Source organism: Dama dama, chromosome 27 (genome assembly GCF_033118175.1).
Source record: "Dama dama isolate Ldn47 chromosome 27, ASM3311817v1, whole genome shotgun sequence".
In the NCBI taxonomy this organism is placed as follows: Eukaryota; Metazoa; Chordata; class Mammalia; order Artiodactyla; family Cervidae; genus Dama; species Dama dama.
In genome coordinates this window covers 43,196,302-43,219,508 of record NC_083707.1, presented here as the reverse complement: position 1 = coordinate 43,219,508, position 23,207 = coordinate 43,196,302, and the positions used below count along the sequence as shown (strand labels likewise).

At 48.0% G+C, this 23,207-nt stretch overlaps 1 protein-coding gene across 1 annotated transcript in view; it reads right to left on the bottom strand.

Moving 5' to 3' along the window:
* The window catches only part of GNAL (G protein subunit alpha L), a 46,813-nt gene extending 25,423 nt beyond the window's left edge, over positions 1-21,390 (bottom strand). The window contains exons 1-4 of the mRNA XM_061131105.1: positions 21,190-21,390; positions 20,899-20,971; positions 20,176-20,230; positions 19,778-19,897 (exon numbers count right to left, since the gene is read on the bottom strand). Coding sequence (XP_060987088.1) covers positions 19,778-19,897; positions 20,176-20,230; positions 20,899-20,971; positions 21,190-21,331 — 390 coding nt within the window. The 5' untranslated portion in view covers positions 21,332-21,390. The remainder of the gene's footprint in view (positions 1-19,777; positions 19,898-20,175; positions 20,231-20,898; positions 20,972-21,189) is intronic.
* Between the last annotated feature and the right edge of the window lie 1,817 nt (positions 21,391-23,207).

Genomic DNA, 23,207 nt, shown 5'->3' with positions numbered 1-23,207 from the left:
CAGCTCTAACATACTGCAGAGCAACTAAGCCTGCAAACCACAACTAAGACCTGATGCAGGCAAACCGAAAAAATGTCCAGTAAGATTGTCTAAGGACTCTCTACCTTTTGTTTCAAAATTACAGTCTCACAAAACTGATAAGTATAAAGTTTTAGTAATAAGATCCATGACCCACAGTACAGTTAAGTAAATCTACCCCATTGTGATGGGAACATATAATTTTCCTTAAAGTATTCTTTCCCATAAAATTAATTTCTTAGCTTTTGATTTTTCTCGTTCACAATACTCCCACTCTTATATCTGAGATTCTCTCTCTAAAATCCTAATTCTTGTGCACTTGAAGCATGCCAAAGAGACTCATGGGAGAAACTTATTTGTGTGGGAACAGAGATAAAATAATTATGTATTTTCGTTAGGGGTAAGACACTCAAAGAATCACGACTTTGGTCTTTACTTCCAGACAGGCTTTGTCAAGTTGTCTCCCCAAAGTTCTCCGTGGTGTCAACTTGATTATACAACACCTGGAGGTATTATTCTTGGTCTCTTAGTCACTCTGAGTCCTGTCTGCTTTACGTGCTGAGAGGCAAAGAGGAAGAAGAAGGCCCACTTTTGGGGAAGAGATCAAAGTAAATGTCTGTAAAAGGGTGTTTGCTGCGTTCCCACAGAATTAGATACATTATGTATTTGGGGAAACTTTAGTGTAGGACATAATAGAGGAGCCTAACAAGGAATCCTGAGACAACATTTGATCATGGATTCGAGTATCTGAGGGCCTGAGTTCCAGTCTGGTGGGGTGGGAGGGCTCCTTCATTCTGGCCACTGTGCCCTGTTGCCTGGGGACAGGGCAGTCCTTCTGGGCAGCGGCTACAACACTCGGCCGACAGGTGGAGGAGGTGGGTGAGGATGTGCCAGTGAGGGGTGGGGCAGGAGGGGGCGGTGAGAGAGTGGTGGCAAGATAAAACCAGAAGGTGGGGGTGGCACAAGGAGGACAGACTTGGCGAGAGGTTGAGGACTGGCCTGTGAAGTGCTGCCGGGGGAATGCTCGGGAGTCCTTGGCTCTGGGCACCAGGACAGGACCTGAACTCAAGGGTGCAGATCTGCCAGCATTGTGACTAGGCCGCCAGGTGCCAAAAGGCCCTGACAGGAGCACACGGCGGGGAACAGGAGGCTGTGCAGGCTTGAGGACACCCGCTGGTACAAGGCATCACCAGCTGCTGGGGAGGGGGCACGGGTTCTGAACATGGGGCGGGGGGTGTCCGGGTCACCGGCATGAGGCTGGCTATGGTGGCAAGAATGGGCCCTGGGGACAGAAGCCCTGAGGGCACTGCTGTTGGGCTGAGCTGCGCCCCAGCTCCCAGACCCTGCAAGGCCCCAGACTCCTGACTTACAGGAGGGGAGAGGTAGGGCTGGCTGAACAGAACTACAGTCACTTTCTAGAAACAAGGGCTGAACCTTCTTAGGAGAACATGTGCAGCCCCCTGAAAAGGTGCCTGGGAGCCAAGCCCCCAAGTCTCCACACACTGGCAAGGGTCCCCAGGGTCGTGGATATCAATACAGTTTATAATGCATGTATACAAAGGACCATAGCAGACGAAGATGAACAATGAGTGCATGCTCAGTCACTCAGTCGTGTCCAACTCTTCATGACACCATGGGCTGCAGCCCGCCAGGCTCTTCTGTCCTGCAGGCTGCTGGGGGTGGGGAGGAGGATGGGGAGCAGGCTGGGGGCGTGGGCCCAGGATCCCCAGTTGTTAAGAGGGCTCTTTGTAATTAACTAGGTGACATGTGTACCATGCACCCACAACAGGCTGAGGGTGTCCTCAGTAGGACCATGCAGGCTCCGTGAGAGAAAACAACAGCTACGAGGAAACATGACACCTTTGGTGCATTTCTGGAGGGATTAGGGGACTCCTGTTTCCACAAAATAACAGATCTCAAAGGCGCTGCTGATCTCTGCAATTTTGCAGCAGCTGAGAATCTGGGATCTGACACAAAAGGGAAAGAAAACTGTCCAGAGAACCACAGACCTTGACATTCTGCACTCGTGAATTTGCGAGAAATCATCTTTAAGATTTCTTCCATCTTTAAGATTTCTTCTGAGTTTTGTATTTTCCCTCTTTCTATTTTTTTTTTAAAGTATTTATTTATTCACGTATTTGGTTGCATTGGGTCTTAGTTGCGGCACACGGGCTTAGTCGCCTCACGGCATGTGGAATCTTCCTGCACCAGGGATTGAACCCATGTCCTTGCATTGCCAAGCAGATTCTTAACCCCTGGGCCACAGGGAAATCCCCCCTCTTTCTATTTTTAATGGAGCCATTTTATTGACCTTTAATGCACATACCATACAATTGACCTATTTAAAGTGTACAAATCTGGTTTTTAGTTTATTCGTGGAGTTGTGCACCCATCACCATGATCACCTTTAGAACACATCCATCACTGGTAAAGAATCCGTCTGCCAATGCAGAAGACTTAAGAGACATGGGTTTGATCCCTGGGTTGGGAAGATCCCCTGGAGAAATAAATGGCAACCCACTCCAGTATTCTTGCCTGGAGAATTCCATGGAGAGAAGAGCCTGGCAGGCTACAGTCCATGGGGTTGCAAAGAGTCGGACACAACTGAGCACACACACACATCACCTCAAAGAAACCCTGTACCCAGGAGCAGTGACTCACTCCTCATTCTCACCTCCCTCTGCCCCTGAACCCACCTTCTGTCTCCACCAACCTGCCTGTTCTGGACATTCCACACAAATGGACTTCATACACTATGTGGCCTTTTGTTAGGCTTGTTTCATTTAACAAGTTTTCAAGGCTGTAACATGGGTCAGTGCTTCATTCTGCTTTTGACCAGATAAGATCCCACCATGTGGAGAGACCACATGTGTTCATCCACTCATCCTTTGATGGACATTGGGTTGCTGCACTGTTTGGCTGTTGTGAACAGTGCTGTTATCAATGTTCCTGTACAAGTATTTGTGGAAATGTGTGTTTTTAACTCCCCTGGGTGTATACCTAGGCGAAGGCCTCCTTTCCCAAGAGAAATGTGTAGAACCATTTTACAAGAGTTATTGAGTTGGAACTTTTGATTCATCATGCTTAATTAATCTCAGTACTTAGTAGCTTTATTAAACATTTATTCATTGGAAGCATTGATGCTGAAGCTCCAATACTTTGGCCACCTGATGTGAAAAGCTGACTCGCTGGAGAAGACCCTGATGCTGGGAAAGACTGAAGGCAGGAGGAGAAGAGGGTGGCAGAGGATGAGATGGTTGGATGGCATCACCAACTCAAAGAACATGAATGTGAGCAAACTCCAGGAGATAGTGAAGGACAAGAAAGCCTGACATGCTGCAATCCATAGGGTCACAGAGAGCTGGACATGCCTTAGCAACTGAGAGACAACAACAACCTTAATGGAGTTGAGCAGTGAGGCCTGTGTGACAAGGTTTTCACTCTCATCCAGCTCTTGAACGTGATTCTGATTTAAACTTGAACACAGATGGTGGTTGTTCAGTCACTTAGTCATGTTCGACTCCTTGCGACCCCACAGACTGCAGCTTCCCTGTCCTTCCCTGTTCTTCACCATCTCCTGGAGTTTGTTCAAACTCATGTCCATTGAATCAGTGATACCATCCAAACATGTTGTCCTCTGTTGTCCCCTTCTCCTCCTGCCCTCAATCTTTTTCAGCATCAGGGTCTTTTCCAATGAGCCGGCTCTTCGCATCAGGTGGACAAAGTATGGGGGCTTCAGCTTCAGCATCAGTCCTTCCAATCAATATTTAGGACTGATTTCCTTTAGGATTGACTGGTTTGATCTCTTTGCAGTCCAAGGGGTTCTCAAGAGTCTTCTCCAATACTACAGTTCAAAAGCATCAATTCTCCAGCACTCAGCTTTCTTTATGGTCCGACTCTCACATCTGTACACGACTACCGGAAAAACCATAGCTTTGACTCCATGGAACTTTGTTGGCAAAATGATGTCTCTGATTTTTAACATGCTGTCTAGGTTTGTCATAGCTTTTCTTCCAAAGAGCAAGCATCTTTTAACTTTGTGGCTGCAGTCACTGTCTGCAGTGATTTGGGACCCAAGAAAATAAAACCTGTCACTGTTTCCATTGTTTCCCTGTTTTTTTCCTCTTTTATTGGCCACACCTTGCAGCATATGGGATTTTAGTTCCCCCACCAGGGATCGTACCTGCATCCCCTGCAGTGGAAGCATGGAGTCTTACCCACTGAACCACCAGGGAAGTCCCATAAACATTTTAAATTTTGATTAAGTCCAATGTGTTTATTTTTTCTTTTGTTGCTTGAGTTTCTGGTGTCACATTCAAGAAATCACTGTCAAATCCAAAGTCATGAAGACGTATGCCTATATTTTCTTCTGAGCATTTGACAGTTTTAACTCTTAGATTTAGGCTATTGGTCCATTTTGCGTTAACTTCTGTGTGTGATGTGAGGTTATGCATATTGTAGGGTTAGTTCAACCTAGGTTATTTCTCAAATTCACATGAATTTTTGTTGGAAAATGACATATTTCAATACTATACCAAGTCCTTACTAAGTTACATTAAAAATTTTTGTCCTGCTCTCTCTCCCATGGAGAAGGAAATGGCAACCCACTCCAGTATTCTTGTGTGGAAAATCCCATGGATGGAGGCGCTTGGCAGGCTACAGTCCATGGGATCGCAGAGTCAAACATGACTGAACGACTTTCACATTCATTCTCCCACAAATGAACTCTCAAGAATCTTGCATGGACTGTTCACTGTGATAATGGTCTGTCAAAGATACTGTAAAACAAGGATGACCTTCTCCCTCAAAATTTGTCATCATAGCCAAAGTATTTCCTGAGGGCCAACAATCAACCAAGCATTCACCAAATATTTACTGAGTTCCATTTCTGTGCCAGGTTCTGTGTTGGGGGCTGGGAGACTGCGGTGAGTGTGGAGGTGGCCCTGTGGAGTGTGAAGCTTCAAGGAGCTTGAAACTATGTGGATTATATCCCCAGGACCCAGCAAAGAGCTGAGGAAAGCGACCACCAGAATGAGTCACGACTCCTGGTCCCAAGAAGCTAACACAAAATGACTCATACACCGAATAACTAGGTGACAATGAAGGGAGTAAGTACTGGGTATAATACAGCGGCCGAAGCTAGAGCCACAGGGAAGTGAAAGCTGCGGGAGTTCAGGAAAGGGAGAGATTATCCATTTCAGAGCAGACTGGAGAGGTCTCCAAAGGAGGTGGAATTAAACTCAAAGAACTTGTAGGACCTGAGCGATGAAGGTGGTAACAGTTAGGAGCCTAGAACAGGGTGGCTTCACTGACTGGGTGGGAGACACAAAACCAGGGAGCCACCAAGACTTGGTGACACTTGCAAGCTAACCTGGCTACTCTCTAACGATGACGTCTTATCTAAGTGGGTCATATGCTCTATACATGCGTCCATGTATCTCCATCACCCCCCACAAGAAAATCTAGTTGCTGATTTCCTGGCATGGGGGAGGAGGATACTACATGAGGGAGGGGATAGTACATGGGGGAGGGGTATTACATGGGGGAGGGAATACTACTTGGGGGAGGGGATACAATACGGGGGTAGCATCTTATTTAGATTGTGTGGTGTTGGTTATAGGCTTCTGATTTCTTTTTTTTTTTTTTTTTTTGAAAGCTGTTAAAATGTTTTACCAAGAAAAACACCCAGGAGAGAAATCAGCTCATTTGTTTCAAACAAACAAGCGTGATCTCTTGATAATCAGCCTTCTGCTGGGAAGGCACTTCGGGTCCCTCATGGCTCCTCTGGGACCCCCTACCGCCTGGGTGTCTACGGCTCTGCTATGGCTACAGAAAAACACCTTGCTGGCCCCGTTCGGGTGGCTGGCAATGAAGCCACCACAGACAGGATGCGAAAATAGCTGTGGCCAGCAGACCTCTCAGAGCCTCACTCTCCTGGAAACCCTTGTTAGGGTCCCAGGAATGGCTACTGCGTCCAGCCAGCCTCTGACCCTGAGCTGCCCTTCCTAGCACTAAAGGGACACAGCACCCTTCCCCTAAGGGCACCTTGCTCTGTGCATCCTGAGTGGTCCATCCCTTCCTTTGACGAAGCACTGAAACAGTTTTGATAGAAAAACCAACAGGCTGCAAACCACAGAGTTGGACATGATAATAAATGCCCAGGGGTCTCACAGATCAAAGCCAAAGAGGCTCACCCACCCTCACATGCCCCTGACCCCAAGTGGAGTTGAGGATTCACCCTCACAGGCACCCCCTGCCCCACGCAGAGTGAGGATTCACCCAGAGACAGGAATCCTGAAGAATCTGCACCAGGACGTAGAGAATCCAACTGGTAAACATCCCCCTCTAGGGACTCAGTAATGTCACAGCGGGAATCAGAGTCATGACAACTGTCCTGGAGGCCTCTCCTGTCCCAGGCAGGGGGGTGAGGGCCCAGGGTGAGCCCCCCCACCCCCGATCTCACACTACACTCAGTGATTCTAGTCATGCCATTAGAAACCATTCCCCACTTTAATTTTTTGACCTTGAATACATGTGGCATCTCACTATATTTTAGAAAAGAACACCTTTCCTGGGCCCTTCTCCATCTCTAGCAAACTGAAACCTTGAATTTGTTTTCCTAGAATTTTCTTCTCATGTTCACATCAGTGACCTGAGTCCTTCTATCTTTCTTACTTATTTTCTATTCAAGTTGAAGGTGAAAAATAAAAGTGTTAGTCACTCAGTTGTGTCTTGACTCTTTGCAACCCCACAGATTGTAACCCGCCAGGCTCCTGTGTCCATGGGATTTCCCAAGAAAGAATACTGGAATGTGTAGCCATTCCCTGCATCAGGGGATCTTCCTGACTCAGGAATCAAACCTGGGTCTCCCGCACTGCAGGCAGATTCTTTACCACTGAGCCACCAGGGAAGCCCTGATATGCAATCCACTTGTGTCCCCATAGGTCTGGCAGGGGTGGGAAGAGAAGGACAGGCCAAGGAGGCTCAGGCGACCCTGCCTAGGGCTGGACCACCCACTCGAGGGGGCACAGGTGTCCTAATGGAAGAAGTGTCAAGCCCTCATTATGACCAATCCTTCATATTTATCACACATTTTGTCTTCAAGCAAAAATGCTGTTGCTGACTTTGAATGAATCAAGATCTATCCTGAACTGTAAATATAAAAATACCTACAGGGAAGTGTAGTTATCACTGTGATGGTGAAGTATAGCTACATTTATGCCCAGCAGCCCCCATACCCTGAGATTAGGAGGCACTGCAAGTCCACTGCCACAGCTGGGCCCACCCAGGGCTGAGAACCACACAGGAACCCATCTCTACCTGAGGGCACAGTGGAAACCTCCGGGAGCTTTTCAAACACACAGATTCCTCGGACCTTCCCCTGAGAGTTCCTACTCAAAGTCTCTGAGAGCAGGCAGAGGGATCTTGCTTTAAAAGCTCCCTAGATGATCCTGAGGTGCCGATCTGGGAATAATGCCTAGACCTCGGGACTGCCAAGTTCTCAGGCTGCTTCAGAGCTCAAAGGCTTGATTATGGGGTCGGCTCAGGGTTTGCTCAGAGTTTTTTAGTGGGGCAGCAGGAGATAAAAAGGGAAGTATGTGGAAGACAGTGGGACCAAGGCCCCCAAGCACCCTCTCTGTCTTTCCTGTTGAAGAGCTGGCCCTGCGCATGAGCCCACTGAGCTTGCCAAGTACACAACAAGAACGTCACCACATAAAAACTGACTGAGGCAGGTCATCGCCAACACAGGAAACCACCCATTCAGGTTGAGCATTTGTTAGTTAATGAGGCTGCCCAATGACACCGAGGTCTTCTATATATATAAGCACATTCATACTTGGGCTTTCCTGGTGGTTCAGATGATGGCAAAGAATCTGTCTGCAATGCAGGAGACCCAATTCAATCCCTGGGTTGGGAGGATCCCCTGGAGAAGGGAATATCTACCCACTTCAGTATTCTTGCCTGGAGAATTCCATGGAGAGACGAGCCTGGTGGGCTACAGTCTATGGGGTTGCAAAGAGTTGGACATGACTGAAGCGGCTTAGCATGCACACAGAGACAATTTTAGACTAGGATTTGGTGAAATCCTAGGATCTCTTGACCTGCAGCTTTTCATGCGTGCTGGTCTCATCTTTCTACTTTTTAGACCATGAGCCCGAGAACAGGGATTATTTAAAAAATCTCAGCTCCACTCCCTGAACCCTTAACCCGATGCCCTGAGCACAGCTGGGGCTCCATGAACACAGCCTGAATTGTTTCATTAGCTTGGGATACCAAAAGGTGAGCTGAACTAACGAATTATAAAATGATACTCATAAAATACAAAAGATTTAAATGGAGATGTGTGAGGACTGTCAGTATCATACAATCCTGAGTCATGTGTAAAAGTACCATTACTTCTCATTCAGATGGGACCCCAATCGGATTCATTTCCATTGGCGGTTCTAGGGCTCAAGGGGTGGAGACATCAACTGAGTTTCCCTTCCTTCTCCTATATTCTCCCTCCTGCACTTCAGTTATTGGGGGTCTCTGAGTTGTGTATCCCCTGCTCTGTTTCAGGACCCTGGATTCTGAGCCGACCAGGCACGTGAGGCAGCTGGGACTGGCCTCCTCCTCCTGGTTTCCGGGGCGGATGCTCCTGACACCCCATCCCGCTCTCCCCATGTACAGAGCAGCATGGGAGGGTCACAGCCCCCTCTTCCCTCTCCTTTTCAGAACAGGGAACAGTCATTTTCTTTCACTTTAATCATTTTCTCCCTTGAGAAACGAATTCAAACGTCTTTCACTTGCCAGCAGAGTGGGCGGGAGGTGGGTGGAAATCTTTCAAGATTCAATAACAGCTCAACACGGGGCTCAGCCGGAGGAGCAGGCGCTGTAACCCCTTCAGGGCCGACACTGCCTGATATTTTGCTGGAGGGGGACTCACTCCGGGTCTCTGGTCAGAACCACCCCTTATGGCCTTACATATGATGACGTGGATCTAATTCAAGAGAGACATGTGGCAAGAAAACCAAGATGAAACAGAAACAATGCAATTGACTCCTTTTACCTAAGATGATGAATTGTATGCTCGAGAGAGAGAAAAAGAAAACCCTTAGAAAGTCTGGGTGAGGAACTCCTTGGGACCAAGGTGCTCCATGAGTCCTCACTGGCTGGTGCTGGGCTGGGGCGGAAGCACCTGGGCACCCAAGCTGGCACCTCTAAGCACAGCCCAGCACCCTGTTTCCTTGGATTGTCAGAGTGCTAACATGTACCGCTGCCACCTATTCTACCCATTGGGTGGCTCCAGGCACACAGATTCGCCCTGGAGCAGCCCAGCCCTCTACCTGCCCCAGGATGCCTCCTCCCCGCCCCCACCACCCCCAGCACCTGGGCGGAGCTTCCCAGGGATGAAGCCAGGGGAGCCTGTAGAAGCCAGGTCTACCTACCTAAGCTCTCCTCTCAGACGGTAAAGAATCTGCCTGCAATGCAGGAGACCCGGGTTCAATCCCTGGGTTGGGAAGATGCCCTGGAGAAGAGAATGGCACCCCACTCCAGTATTCTTGCCTGGAGAATCCATAGACAGAGAAGCCTGGTGGCTACAGTTGATGGGATCACAAAGAGTCAGACACGACTGAGCTACTGAGCACGCACTCTCCTTCTAGACCTGATCTCCAAATCCCACTGGGGCAAAAAGAATGATCTGGAAGCCGTTGGTGAACTGAAGCTGGGAAAAGAAAGGTGCTCCTTTCAAACGGCTGATAAGGGACAATAACTAAGCACGGGACAGATAGAAAGTATGAATCACAGCAATTCCAGACTCTGGAGAGACTAACGAAGCTCCAGTATCTGGAACTTTCTCTCTGCAAACACCATGTGCTCATTGTCTTCTGGGCCCCAGTTTTAAATAGTAGCGACTGAGTAATGCTTCTTGCTCATCCCCCGTTTCCACACTCGAATTCTCCGCACACTGTGAGTCACTCACTTTCTCCCACGTCTCTGACTCCCTCCTGGACAGACACCCAGCCCCGCTCACTCTCACAAACCAACTGAACAGCACAGTGAGTTCCTTTAAGGCTCAGGAACTGGGAACTGGCTTTTTTCCCCAGTGAGCTGAAAAGGAATCCCCCCCAACCATGTATCCTATTCAGATTCATAACACAGCCTTTTCTAAACACACACAGACCAGAGCCAGTTTTGTGGCTCACAAGTACAATGCTAATTTGTATGTTTTCAGTGAATTACTCAATGCCCTAAAAAAGCGCACGCGTAAGTGACAATGAAAAGAACAAAGCCCCACAATCTGCCTCTGCTCAAGCGATCCAGACGGTGTGGCTCTTCCTTGGCAGTGGTGTCCAGAAGGACATGAGGACACACAACAGTGCAGGGCATGTGGCGGCTTCCATCACAACAGGTGCGGAAAGGCAGGTCTCACAGGTAAACCAGACTTGGCCGCTGGTAATCCACCTACAGACATGGACAAGGGCCACATGGCTGACTGTCCCTGAGACAGGCGACGGTGGACAACACGGGAGACAGGGATGCTGGGAGATGGTCAGGGCCATGCCAAGTGGTGAACATGTCCCCCACCGCCCAACTTGCAGACAGAGAAGTGTGGCTGAGGAAGCTCTATAAGAGAAGCTCTGGTCAGCACTGGGAGGGTGGACGGGGGGGTGCCTACTCATCAAGAAGGATGCACACTGCCAGGCCCAGGCCAGGCCCCCTCCTCACGGGCTGTCCCTCCCTACCAGCCTGGGCTCTGACGGCCTTGTGGACATCAGGGTTGCAGCGTGGGCTCGTGGAGGCCCAATGAACAGCCAGTGGCCTGCACCTGTCATAGTACCACATGCAGGCTGGTGGAGAAGAAACCTCTGTTTCCTCTGCCCCAGCCTCAACTGTCTGCTGCAGCAGCCATGGTGATGCGGTCCTGGGGCACCTGGCATGTGGCTTCCTCAGCTTGAGATGTCTGGACGTGTGCAGTGCACAACAGATTTTGAAGACTAAGAAAAAAGATGATAAAATATCTCAGAAATAGCTTCTGGAGATTGCACGTTGCAGGAATATGTGGGGTATATCATGTTAAGTAAAATATCTTGTTAAACTTCACTTGTTTCTTTTCATTTCGTAAAAACGTGGCTACTTGGGGGTAAAATTACACACGTGGTTTGCATCTGTGGCTCTCATTACACCTTCACTTCCTGTGTGTGGTCAGCGTGGCGTGGAGGACGTGCTGACTGAGAAAAGCCTGGCCGTGGTCTCACGTGGTGACGCAGCCACTCTGAAATCAGCAGAGTGTTTCGGCTTTGCAGGCACATAACAAACATTTGATTAAAAAATGCTTCTCTTCTGCACAGCTAATCGGGAGTACAGAGAACAGCAAACGTGGAGCCCAGCCTTCGGCATATATTGACTCACTCAACCAGATCTGCAGAGTTCCGGGAGGAGGGAGCACTGTTATGCTCACTCTAGAGATGGACACACTGAGGCACAGGGAGCATGGCTGCCGGGAAGGGGTGGGCGGCCTCCGGCTCAGGAACGTTGAAAGTTTAAAATACTTTCAAAATCACCTGGCTTATTATATTCGTAATAAAAAAGGAATGGGACAGCATCAGCCTCTGGAATTAGAGTCCCATTAAGCACAAGAGTTGACTGCCAGGATGTGACATGGAGCTCCTGGAAGGACAGTTGTTCCAGCACGCAGGGATTTATCTCCCACCGTGTCTCCTGCACACTCGGAGCCTGTCTTCACGAGGAAGCACCTCAACCACATTGTGCCAGCGAATCTCACAGCATCGTCCTCTATCACAAGAAGTGCAAGTCCCAGTAAAATCCTCAAGGTTCAGGATTTTCTTTATCAGGCATTTTGCTCACACGACCCCTTTGAGATCATCTCATAAACTTCCCTTTGAGAGGGAGCAGGGCACAAAGAATACAGGCTAATAAATTAGAAAATTTATTATTTTCTAAGTATAAACATGTTTGCTCCTTGGAAGAAAAGCTATGACCAACCTAGACAGTATATTAAAAAGCACAGACATTACTTTGCCAACAAAGGTCCGTCCAGTCAAAGCTATGGTTTTCCCAGTAGTCATGTATAGATGTGGAAGTTAAGACTATAAAGAAAGCTGAGCACCGAAGAATTGATGTTTCTGAACTGTGGTGTTGGAGAAGACTCTGAGAGTCCCTTGGACTGCAAGATCAAACCAGTCAATCCCAAAGGAAATCAGTCCTGAATATTCATTGGAAGGACTAATGCTGAAGTGGAAACTCCAATACTTTGGCCACCTGATACAAAGAACTGACTCACTGGAAAAGACCCCGATGCTGGGAAAGACTGAAGGCAGGAGGAGAAGGGGATAACAGAGGATGAGATGATTGGATGGCATCACCAACTCGATGGACATGAGTTTGAGCAAGCTCTGGGAGGTGGTCATGGACACCTAGGATGCCAGGGAAGCCTGGTGTGCTGCAGTCCATGGGGTCACAAAGAGTTGGACATGACTGAGCGACTGAACTGAACTGAAATTAGGAAACTCCAATTTCTCCTTACTGTGGACCGCAGGTGGCCAGAACTGGGGGGTGACACAGGTTATCACTGGTCCTCACAGGGTCCTCTTTTGCTTTGCTTTGTTATGTGTTTGTCTATAACACAGTGAAAACATTGCACCCCTTCCGTCCCCCACATCGGAACATTCCACATGTCTCTCCCACTTCCTCTCTGTTGCCCCGAACACTTTGATGCTCATTCTCTTCTCTTTTACAGAAATTATCACAAATATATTGGGTTGGTCAAAAAGTTAGTTTGGGTTTTTCCATAACATTTTATGAAAACCTAAACCAACTTTTTGGCCAACCCAGTATGTGTGCTGAAACAGCACAGTCCTTACTTCTGCTTATTTCTGAACATCATAGAACGGTATTGTTCTTTACATAAACTTCCATCATTTCAGTTGGTTCAGCATCAACACATGGAAACCCACCCATGTCGAGCTGCGCATGGAGTCCACTGATGCTGCACCCGTCTTTCACGGGTCCCCACAGGGTCTGAGTCCATGTCCCACAGATGGGCATTTGGGCTGTTCCAGCCTTCGGTTCTAACAACTGGGCCACTATGTTTCCTGTTACACATTCCTAACGATGACACTAATTTTATTAATTAAAACAAACAATCTTGAAATCCATTGTAATATCTGCCCCTCTGGCAATAGCCAGAAATCTCCTAGGTGTTCCTCAAAAATGGCAGCATGAAGAAAAAAGATCTGGTACTTTGATGAGTCTACTGTGTGCAGCTCAGAATCTCCTTCCCGTTATTATCAAATACATCTTTTCAGTCCTTGGTGGTATACAAGGACAAGGTTTATCTTCAAAGAACTCAGTAATTTGTTCATTATGTAAAATGATGTTTTTTTTAAGAATTATGCAATTAGCCAAGAACATGTCTACAACTGCTCTTTTCTTTTTTTTGAAGCAATATGATGTTTAATTTCCTACAGAATGCTGTATTTCTTCCACTCTGGATGTACTACAGTTTTAATAATAGATTCTTGGGGGTGAGGGGGTGTATGGGAGGAGAATGCTGTCACATTAAATGTGCGTATCTATTATAAGACACATGGCAGTTTCAGAAATTCCACACTTTAAAGGTGCAGAGTGATAAGGCTCCCTCAGCCCTGGGCTGGTCTCCCTGGCTTGGGTGGCACAAAGGACCCTTCAGGACTGCTCAGAGCTGCACTCAACACTTAGGCATTTCTGAGTCCAGTTTCTTATGCACAGGTCAAGAGATGCTTTATCTGCAGTGGACGTGGATGTGATGTTGAAAAGATGCCTTAAGAGGAAATGTTGATAATGAGAAAGAAAACATATTTTCCCTACATGTAAATCTTAATTTGAAGCAACCATAAAAAGCCCTGAGAAGTTTTAGTCATTCACTGGTTGATATTTAAAATGGAACTTGTAGGGGACTTTCCTGGTGGTCCAGTTGTCTGGGACTCTGAGCTCCAAATGCAGGGGGCCTGCGTTTGATCCCTGGTCAGGGAACTAGATCCCATATGCCACGACTAAGACCAGGAGCAGCCAAATAAATAAATAAAAATATTAAAAAAATAAAATGGGTCTTGTAGAATATTAATCCTGTGGTCCCGGGCTCTGAGTTGATTAAAAGGAAAGACACTTAGGAGTAACACCTGTCATCGGTTGCTTAGGCCTGGGGGTGACCCACGTCTTCTGGGCCAGCAGGGGGGTGGGCAAAAATATGTACGTCAAATTGAATTTCCAGCACATTTTTATTGTAACTAAAGTTCCTTTCTGGTTCTTGCATTGGTACTTGGTCAACAGTAATAACCATAATGATTCATGGCTCTTCCGGTCTTTAAATTCCCAAGCTTTCTCACTGGATATGACTCATTCTCAAGTAATGCCATGAGGCTGATACTACTGTCCCCATTTTACAGATGGGAAAATTCAAAGGCAAGTCGGCTAAGCGGCTGTGTCCGGCCAAGAACTGGCTCAAGTCCATTAGATCTTGGATTCATTTTGTTGCATCCCAATTCACCGGGGCTGGCTGGAATAATCCTAAAAACTGTTTGGGGAGAGGCCCTATCCTTTCTGCTTATAGTTGCACTATTTTATTTTCAAGGGCCAAAGAGGTTCCCACTGGCACTGAAGTTTTTTTGCAGACCTTAAAATATTTAAAGTCCTAGAGTTAGCACATCTTAAATTTGACAAAAAAAAACATACCCTCTCTAAACTATCAGGGACATAATAAAAACTTTTTATACATTTTCTCTGAAAGATGGCCTTGTATAATGGGATTCAAACACATCTCAATAGCCCATAGGGATAAATGCCTGGTGAGAAGCACACGGACGCGACAACACAAAAATGCCTCTACTTAAGGGATTGGATTCAACTCCCAACAGAGTAATGCCAGATATCAGAGTATGAAAAGAAGCTACAAAAATTTAAAATAGAAACTTACCACAGAGGTATTTTTATACTACATCCAAGGAATGTAACACAGGCCATCTGAGACCCTGGGGAAGAGTATAAACCAAAAACCGGGAAGAGGCCCTAACGGGGTGATGTCCATGTTCTAATGGCCTATTTAGTTCAACAACAACAACAACAGGCTACTAGAGGTGTCTTTGACCAGCTCAGGAAGCCACATAACACTTCTTCAAGGGAGTGGAAAAATAGTCCCTCGTTGATATTTTTCATCCTGATTAATTAATTGACTGTGCAGGTAAATGTCTGCAATTATGATGCAATGGGACGAACGAAACTGCAAGAGTGTCCCATGAAAGTGGCCAACTTGCAGCAAGAATTTGGTGGATAAATTGTTCTTTAGGGCAGGTCTGCATCCTGGTCACTGGGATATTCCTGTTTCCAGGCCACCCTACCCTTCACCTAAGATGCCTCTGGGAAATTTTACTTGAATGTGTGAATGACCCAGTAATTCCCAAAGTTTCATTTTCAACCACTTGCATTTTTGCTCCTAAGAGAAAGGAGTGGCCACCAGAGCTGACTGTCTCTGGCATGCTGGAGGCTGACCCCAGTGACTCCAGAGACCACCCTGCTCTTCTGGGAAACTTTCTCTTGCCAGGCTGTTCCAAGGGTCTGTATCTGGCCTGATTACACCTCTCTGCCCACAGTTGGAACCAGGCTGACCTGGCGATGGGGTTGGACAGGCGATTCCTGAGCCCAGGAAGGCCACATGGCAGGCTTTGGAGTCAAATCACTGGGCTCCAGTCCTGACCACCTGTCAACTCTGACCCTGGAGCAGTCAACCGCCTCCTCTGAGCTCCCATCCCCGACAAGGGCTGGGAGCTAACACAGATGTTGTGACCACTGGATTCAGGATGTGGCCTGAGGGCTTCGGGAGCTGAGGCCTTGTTTTCACTGGTATCAAGTCAGCGGACTGACACCACCAAAACAAGATGAAAACCGAGGAAGAGAAGATTTTTTCTGATAGGCTGTTAGGTATTTTAACATCCCACTTTTGTTTTTCTTTACATTTTTACTATAAATTTATCCCAGATCGAAATATTTTCTGCAGAATATAGTATTTTTGACTCTCAGATGGTAAAGCAACTGCCTGCAAATGCAGACAACTCAGGTTCGATCCCTGGGTATGGAAGATCCTCTGGAGGAGGACTTGTGATGAACATCCACTTAGGAGACAGGTGATGACGACAGAGCCCTGACTGACCTGACTGCTCTCAGATTGCTCACTAAGTCTCACTTATCTACCAGCCCTTAGAAATGCTAGCAAAATACACCTTTAAGGGAGCTAATATAATACCCACATTTTGGGAAGAAAACACCAAACAAACCAATTAATACTCCACTTTAATTCATCACTGATTGTCTATGGGCTTCCCAGGTGGCACTAGTGATAAAGAACCTGTCTGCCAATGTAGGAGTCAGAAGAGACACAGGTTTGATCCCTGGGTCAGGAAGATCCCCTAAAGGAGGGCATGGCAACCCATTCCAGTATTCTTGCCTGGAGAATCCCATGGACAGAGGAGCCTGGCGGACTACAGTCCATGGGGTTGCAGAGTCAGACACGACTGAGCAACTTAGCACACTGATTGTCTGGTATTGTGCTAAGAGTTTTGGTGGAGCAATCGCAGTATTATTCCACTTTGTAAGTGATCAAATAGTGCATGTTCTGTCATGCCCACCACCTGGCATGTGTGTCTTCTACCACTTCCTGAGCAGACTGGCTGGGTGCACAGACAGGGCATCAACCAGTGAAGGGTTTGAGGCCATGTGGACGTGTGCTCATGAGCAAAGCACTGTGAACAGGAAGTGGCCAGCAAGCTGTCCACTCCAGACTGCCCGGTGTCTCCATCTGGACTGTTCCAGGTGCCTCCGAGATGGTCCCCCCACTTCACCTCTCCCTCCCCAAAACCTGTTCCACCCACAGCTAGAGCGACAGTGATGCAACACTCAGGTCTCCCCTCTCAGAGGTTCCAATCCCTCCCAGGTGGGGACAGACCAGGCCTGAGAGGCTCCCGCCCTCGCCCTGACCTCCCCAGGCACCCTCTGCTGGGCAGGCCACTAGCCAGCCTCACTCCTCTTCCTGTTACAATGTTAGGGCCGTTCATGGGGTCACAAAGAGTTGGCCAGACTGAACAACAAGGGTTCAACCGAGATTCACTCAGGAGTCTAAGGTGAAGCATAAACCCAGGCGTGACATTCTTAGAGGAAATTCTCAGGACCCTCTGAGATACTCTAGACTTTTCATTATAAAGAGCAACCTGATGCAGAATCTCAAATTCTTAATAATGAACAAGAAACTCCTACTTTCTTCTAATTTTTCCTTCTTAAATAACTCTGAAATTAATTTTTAATGATAGGAAATATTTGGTTCAGAAATTATTCTAGATCTGTAGGGACACAAACTTAAGACCCTAAAGGAATTGGACTGTGACACAGAAAGATTTTCTCAAGGATTTAATCTGAAAGTACTAGATTTAGTAAATTCGTGTTATGTTTACTATTAAAATACTTGATTTAGCTCTACTATTATAGTTTTTATTATTTTTTATTTAGTTTATATTTTATTTTATTTTTTTTTTACTATTATAGTTTTTCAAATGGACATGTTCTTTAAACAAAAGTTAACTGTCCTCAAATGAACCAAGTGTTATTAGTATATGTCAGACATTTGCCTTAACATCACCCTTATGAGGCTCATCAAAACATAAATTCAAGAACTATTCAATCTAATAGTATAAGTGATGAATATTTCAGAGCACTGTAGAATAAACTATAGAATAAACATTACTGAAAGTTGTGTGCACATTAAAATAAAGCAGAATTTTCAGGAAGAAAGTTAATATTAGACACTGATTTCCTTTCTTATGCAAGTGCTGGCTCAATTGTAAACATAATCTTATTTGATACAGAGACCCAGTATGACAACAGAATGTAGGCTTAAAAACTACCAAAAAAAAAGTTTTGCTTCTGAAAAAGCATTACAATTCCATCTGCATCAGCTGGTTCCCAATGCTCTTTTATTTTAATGACAGTTAATTATGACCATCATTTCACAATGGCTTCAACATACCTATATGAAAATATGTCTTCAGTGCAAATGGTTTCTTGAGTTTTATGTTTTTTTTTTATTATTAAAAATTGTTCTATAGCTCAAAAACACATTTGCAAATTAGGTGCTTTGGGTTCCTTAGTAACCCACGCGGGTGTTACTGTTTTTGGATTTCAGATGGAATCTGGCACGGCCTTGTCACGTGCGTGTTCGTCATAAGCAGAAGAAAATATGACAGATCAATCCATCTTGATGTTAATTTCTCATCATATGCTGAGAATAACTTCTCCCTTCATCAGAACCACACAGAAGGTGTTTCATGATTACTTTTAGACGAGCATGCAGGACAAAATTTAGAACTCAAATGCGTATCTATAAATAAGTAAATCTGAAGGGGATTGAGAACACCTGATTTCAGCTAGGAGCCTGCAGTTCTGGGGGACTTTTCCAGTATGTAAGCCATTGTAGCGTGCTAGGAGGACCCAGGGCTCCAGTAGGCTGAAGCCCAGCTTTGTTCCCCATCGTTTCCTTGACTCCTCCCCTCCACGACATCCAGTTAAACACACAGTTAAGTAAACAACAGTGTGCCTGCCATGTCAGACGCCACAGTCACTTTTTCTAGGTGGTTTGCCATCGCTGCCTTTGCCTTCTTAGAAATTCTAGGGGTTTCACTGGCTATGTTGGAATGCTTATCAGAAACAAATGTCATGTGAGAGGATGCAGTAAAAAGCTTTAAAAAGTAATTCTTATCCACCATCTGGACACAGACCCTATGGGGCAATTGTGTTCTACTGAAGGGGGTGGGGACGGGGACGCACACGGGCCCATCTGTCTTACACAGAGCCTCCCGTGTCAGCTTCCCTCAGAAAAGAGAGTGCCGAAAATGAAAACCATCTCAAGGACACCATGCCAGGCAGCGGGAACTTTGAAATACTTTTTTTTTTTTGGCGGGGGGTACACACACATACACACACGAGCACACGCACACACACTCTTCTGGCAGAACTAAAAAAAAAATGATTTTCTGAGAAACTGAAGAAATATTTTCTCCTTTGAAACATGCTACATCAAATGACCAAATAACAGTATTTTAAAGAAATGTATGTCCACCAAACAAGAGAAAACTCATATATTCACATCACCCTCTTGCATAAGCAACAGTGCTATCCAAGTGATTTAAAAAAGCAACCCGAAATTCTGCGGACATGAAGGGAATTAAATTTTCCCAGGAGACAGGTGACATTCAGAAGTGATCCAGGTGTGACCTATAGCTGGCCTGCGCCCCTCACGTGAACTGAAGAAACCCCATCTTAAGAGTAAACTGGGTTCTGTTCTCTTACTCCCAAGGATATGATCACATACCATAAAGCACTACTTCCTGCTCATGCAATTTCTACCCTTCTGGTATCTGGGAAACGGCGTTAATTGTTGATTTAGAAATACGCAGGGGAAAAGCACCACCAGCATTTCTTAGAGGTATGCTGTCTTCCTGATCATCACCTGCACCAACACGCTCATTAAAACATTTCTTACAATCTTATTGTCTTTACTATTTTTAACAGGTGTTAATATTTTGGTATAGAGGGAAGCACTTTTCCCTGGCAGAGTGCTAGAATTTTGAAGAAAGTCAGTAAAGAAATAATATTAACACTGGTTCTCAGTAAGCCACCTGGTTAACAACTGTTCCATCCTGCACCATTTAAAATACTTTGGTAAGGATTTACTTACCTGGGAATATTCAAAGTCAGTGATGGGGGCAATGCTCTTGATATAGTCTGATCGAAACTGGTTTTCTGGGTTGGCCAGTGGAACGGGGGGAATTATGGTGCTCATCGCCGACACAATTGTCTACAGCGCAATGAAGGAAAAGAATGTACAGATAAATAAACCACTTAGGCGCCACGTGTGATAATCTAGTATGTGATTTCTGTCTACACTGTTTGAGGGAGCAGAGGACACAACGTTTTCACTGAACAAATAATTAAGAAATTTCTGGGACTTCCCTGGTGGTCCAGGATTTGAGGCACCAATGCGCCCAAATCAGGAGGCATGGGTTCAGTTCCTGGTAGGGGAAGTAAGGTCCCTCATGCTGCACAGCTTGGCCAAAAACAAAACAAAATCCTTACCACAATAGCATCCTTAACGTTTTTCCGGATGTCCAGAATTTTCTGTTTCTTCTCTCTGTATGAAAAGAGAATGGTTATTAATTAACTTTCTGCACAGCTGGTTGAATGCTGAATGAGACTTTAGATTCTCAGATACAGTGGGGCTGACATAGTACCACTAGATGTCAACATTAGCCCCAGGACAACAGTGAAAAGTTTTTTTTTTTAAATCTGGGCAAGAAAAATACCTAGCTTTTTCAGGTTTGGACTCTTAATAAATTTGAAGGGACACACGACAGACTCTAGCTCTAGACAACCACACAGGTTAAACATAACAAGGTAAAATGGTCATGACTACTGCTACAAAAAATACCAGGCTACACTTGCAAACATATCTTATTTGAATCTATCCATATGTTGAATTGAAATAGATGCAGACACAGGGAGAAGTATATATATTGACACATTAAGTGCGATCAGAGCAATAGTAATAACACAGATCAATACTTCTAGTATCTAATAAATCATACTTTGTTAAGTAAATATTTTGATGTAGGCATCACCAGAGGAAGGATTTGCTTAAATACGCCAAATTGAACAACTCGCGTCTATATTTTCTGTCCTTAAAGGCTGACTCAAAGATCAAATTAACTGTTTAGAGAGAACATTTTTGGGGAGGCCGGGAGAGAAAGGATAAAGTTTGCATGCGGTTGGGAAGCAAACCCGGAATGGTTCATTCCTTACTCTGGATTAAATCCGTTGACGTGCAGGATCCTCATTTGTTTGACGATAGTGCTTTTCCCAGACTCACCAGCCCCTGAAAATACACAGAGAGAACGCTGTGACCGGGGGCTGAAGACCGTGGCCATCTCTCCCGCCACCAGAGACGCACCAGCGTCCTGCCCGCGCGCGGGCGTCTTCAGGCGCGCGCTCGCGGTCGGCGGGGGCGCTGGCCCCGCAGCCCGGCCCTCTCCGAGCCGCGCGGGCCGTGCGCTCCGCTCTGGCCGGGCGCCGCCGCGCATCCCCCGGCCTTACCCAGCAGCAGCAGGCGGTGAGTCGCTTTGTAAGCCAGCCGCTCCTTTTGCAACTGCTTCTCGATCTTCTTGTTGGCCTCGCGCCGCTCCTTTTCGTCGACGCCCTGGTCTTCTGACGTCTTGCTGTTGCCCAAACACCCCATGCCTGCCCGCTGGCGTGGACCTCAGGCACGGTTAGGAATTTGCACAAAAGGCGGCAGACAGCTGTAGGTGTGTGTAGACCCTGCGGCGGCCTTTCTTCCTCGCTGTTGAAAGAGACGTTCCGGTCTCTCGGTGTTTTCGACCAGAGCAGGCGTTTCTTCTCCCTCCCCGTGCCCACCGCGAGCTCCCAACTCAGAGAACGCAAAGAAGACGCGCGGAGCCAAGTGCTTTTTAAAGACAATTGTTTAGAATGATCTGCTGGATAAACAGCAGTAAGCGGAGACAAGGCGGAGAGCGCCGGTCCTCCGGAGCCGGCCGGGTGGCGCTGGCCCTCCCCGCGCCCCGCGCGCCCCTCTACGCGCGCCCGGCTGCTCGCGCCCGATGAGCTGCCGGGGAGCGCCTAGGGGGACCGGAGCATGGACGCTCTGCCGGGTCCCCGGGCCCCGCCGGTGGCGGCCGAGCAAGGCGCGGTGGGACGGAGCGCGCCGGGTCCCCACCCGTGACTGTGGTCACCTGTCGGCCACCCGTGCCCCATCCCATGTCCGAGCCCCTGAAGCCTCCTCGCGGCGGGGAAAGGGAGCGGACTCAGGGCGGCGGGGCAGGGGGTCCTGGGATCTGGAGGGGTGGCGGCCGCCCTCGAAGGGAACGGCGGAGGCTCACCCGCGTGCAGTCCGAACGCGGCGCGCGCGGCTCCCTCGCAGCCCGAGCGGCTCTGGGTCTGGGCGTGCGCTCCCGCGATCCCGCACCGCCTCCGGCTCGCGGCGGGCGAGGCCTCGTGCTGGATCATGCATATTCTATCAAGGGGAGGGTCCGTGCCGGGCTCAGGCACCCCGCCTCCCCTCGTTCCCGTTCTAGACGGTTCCAGCGCTCCCACGCCGCCTCCCGCCCCCGGCTCTCCTCCGCGCGCTCTGAGCAGCTTGGCTACTTTTCTGGAAGACGCCGTGGCCCGGAGCCTGGCTCCGCCGCCCGAACCAGTGAGGGCGGCTGCCCGTTCCCACCTGTTGCGCGGGTGCCAGCCAGACACTGCCCCGCTGCTGCGGCGGTGCTCGGCGTCCTCGCTGCTGGACGCCGGGGGTCACCCCCTGTTCGTCTCCAGGCTCGGTACCCTGGCACCGCGCGCCGATTCCTCTCAGGGCTCTTCTCGGCTCTGCCGTCCGGTCCCCTCCAGCCCTGACGTTCCCTCGCGGTCCGCACGCCTGGCCTCCTGCGCCCAGCGCTCCGCGAGCCTCACCCTGCTTCCCGCTGTTTCTTCCCTTCTCTACAGCGCGTTCCCCAGCGGACGAACACAATCAACTCCGTCCAGTTTGACGTTTTGACACCGACGCCCCCTCCCACCCCAGGCTATACATCAGCCCCACTGTGTCTTGCTGCCCACAGGCTCCGAGTTAAAACCTAGGACTGACTCCCCCCGCCCCGCGCGGTTCGCCCCACCTCGGTTCACACTTCAGCTCCTGCAGTCAGGCTTTGACCCACCCTTCCCTGAAATACTCTCTCGGAGCCATCAGCGGACCCCGGGGGCCGGACTTCTCCGAGGAACTGTGGTCTTGACCTTCACTGACTCCCCTGGAGACTCCTTCGGCTTCCCCTCCCCCCACCGTGTCCTTGAATTTCCCTCCCCTTCCACCCGGAGCAGGCGCCTCAGCCTCAGCCCCAGCCCTGTACACAGCGCCCCAAGCACACCTCCACATCGGGGCCTCCCAGGATCTTCGGTTCTACCGACCGAGATCTGAGCTCATTCCCTTGCCCACCCACACCGCCAGCTGCTCCTCTCTCTGTCTCTGTGAATAAGGTCCCTGATTTCCTGAGCCAGGACATGGTTTGATCCCCTCTTCCTTCTTGCAAACCCAGTCACTGTGTTCCTTTGGGTCCCTTTCCTAA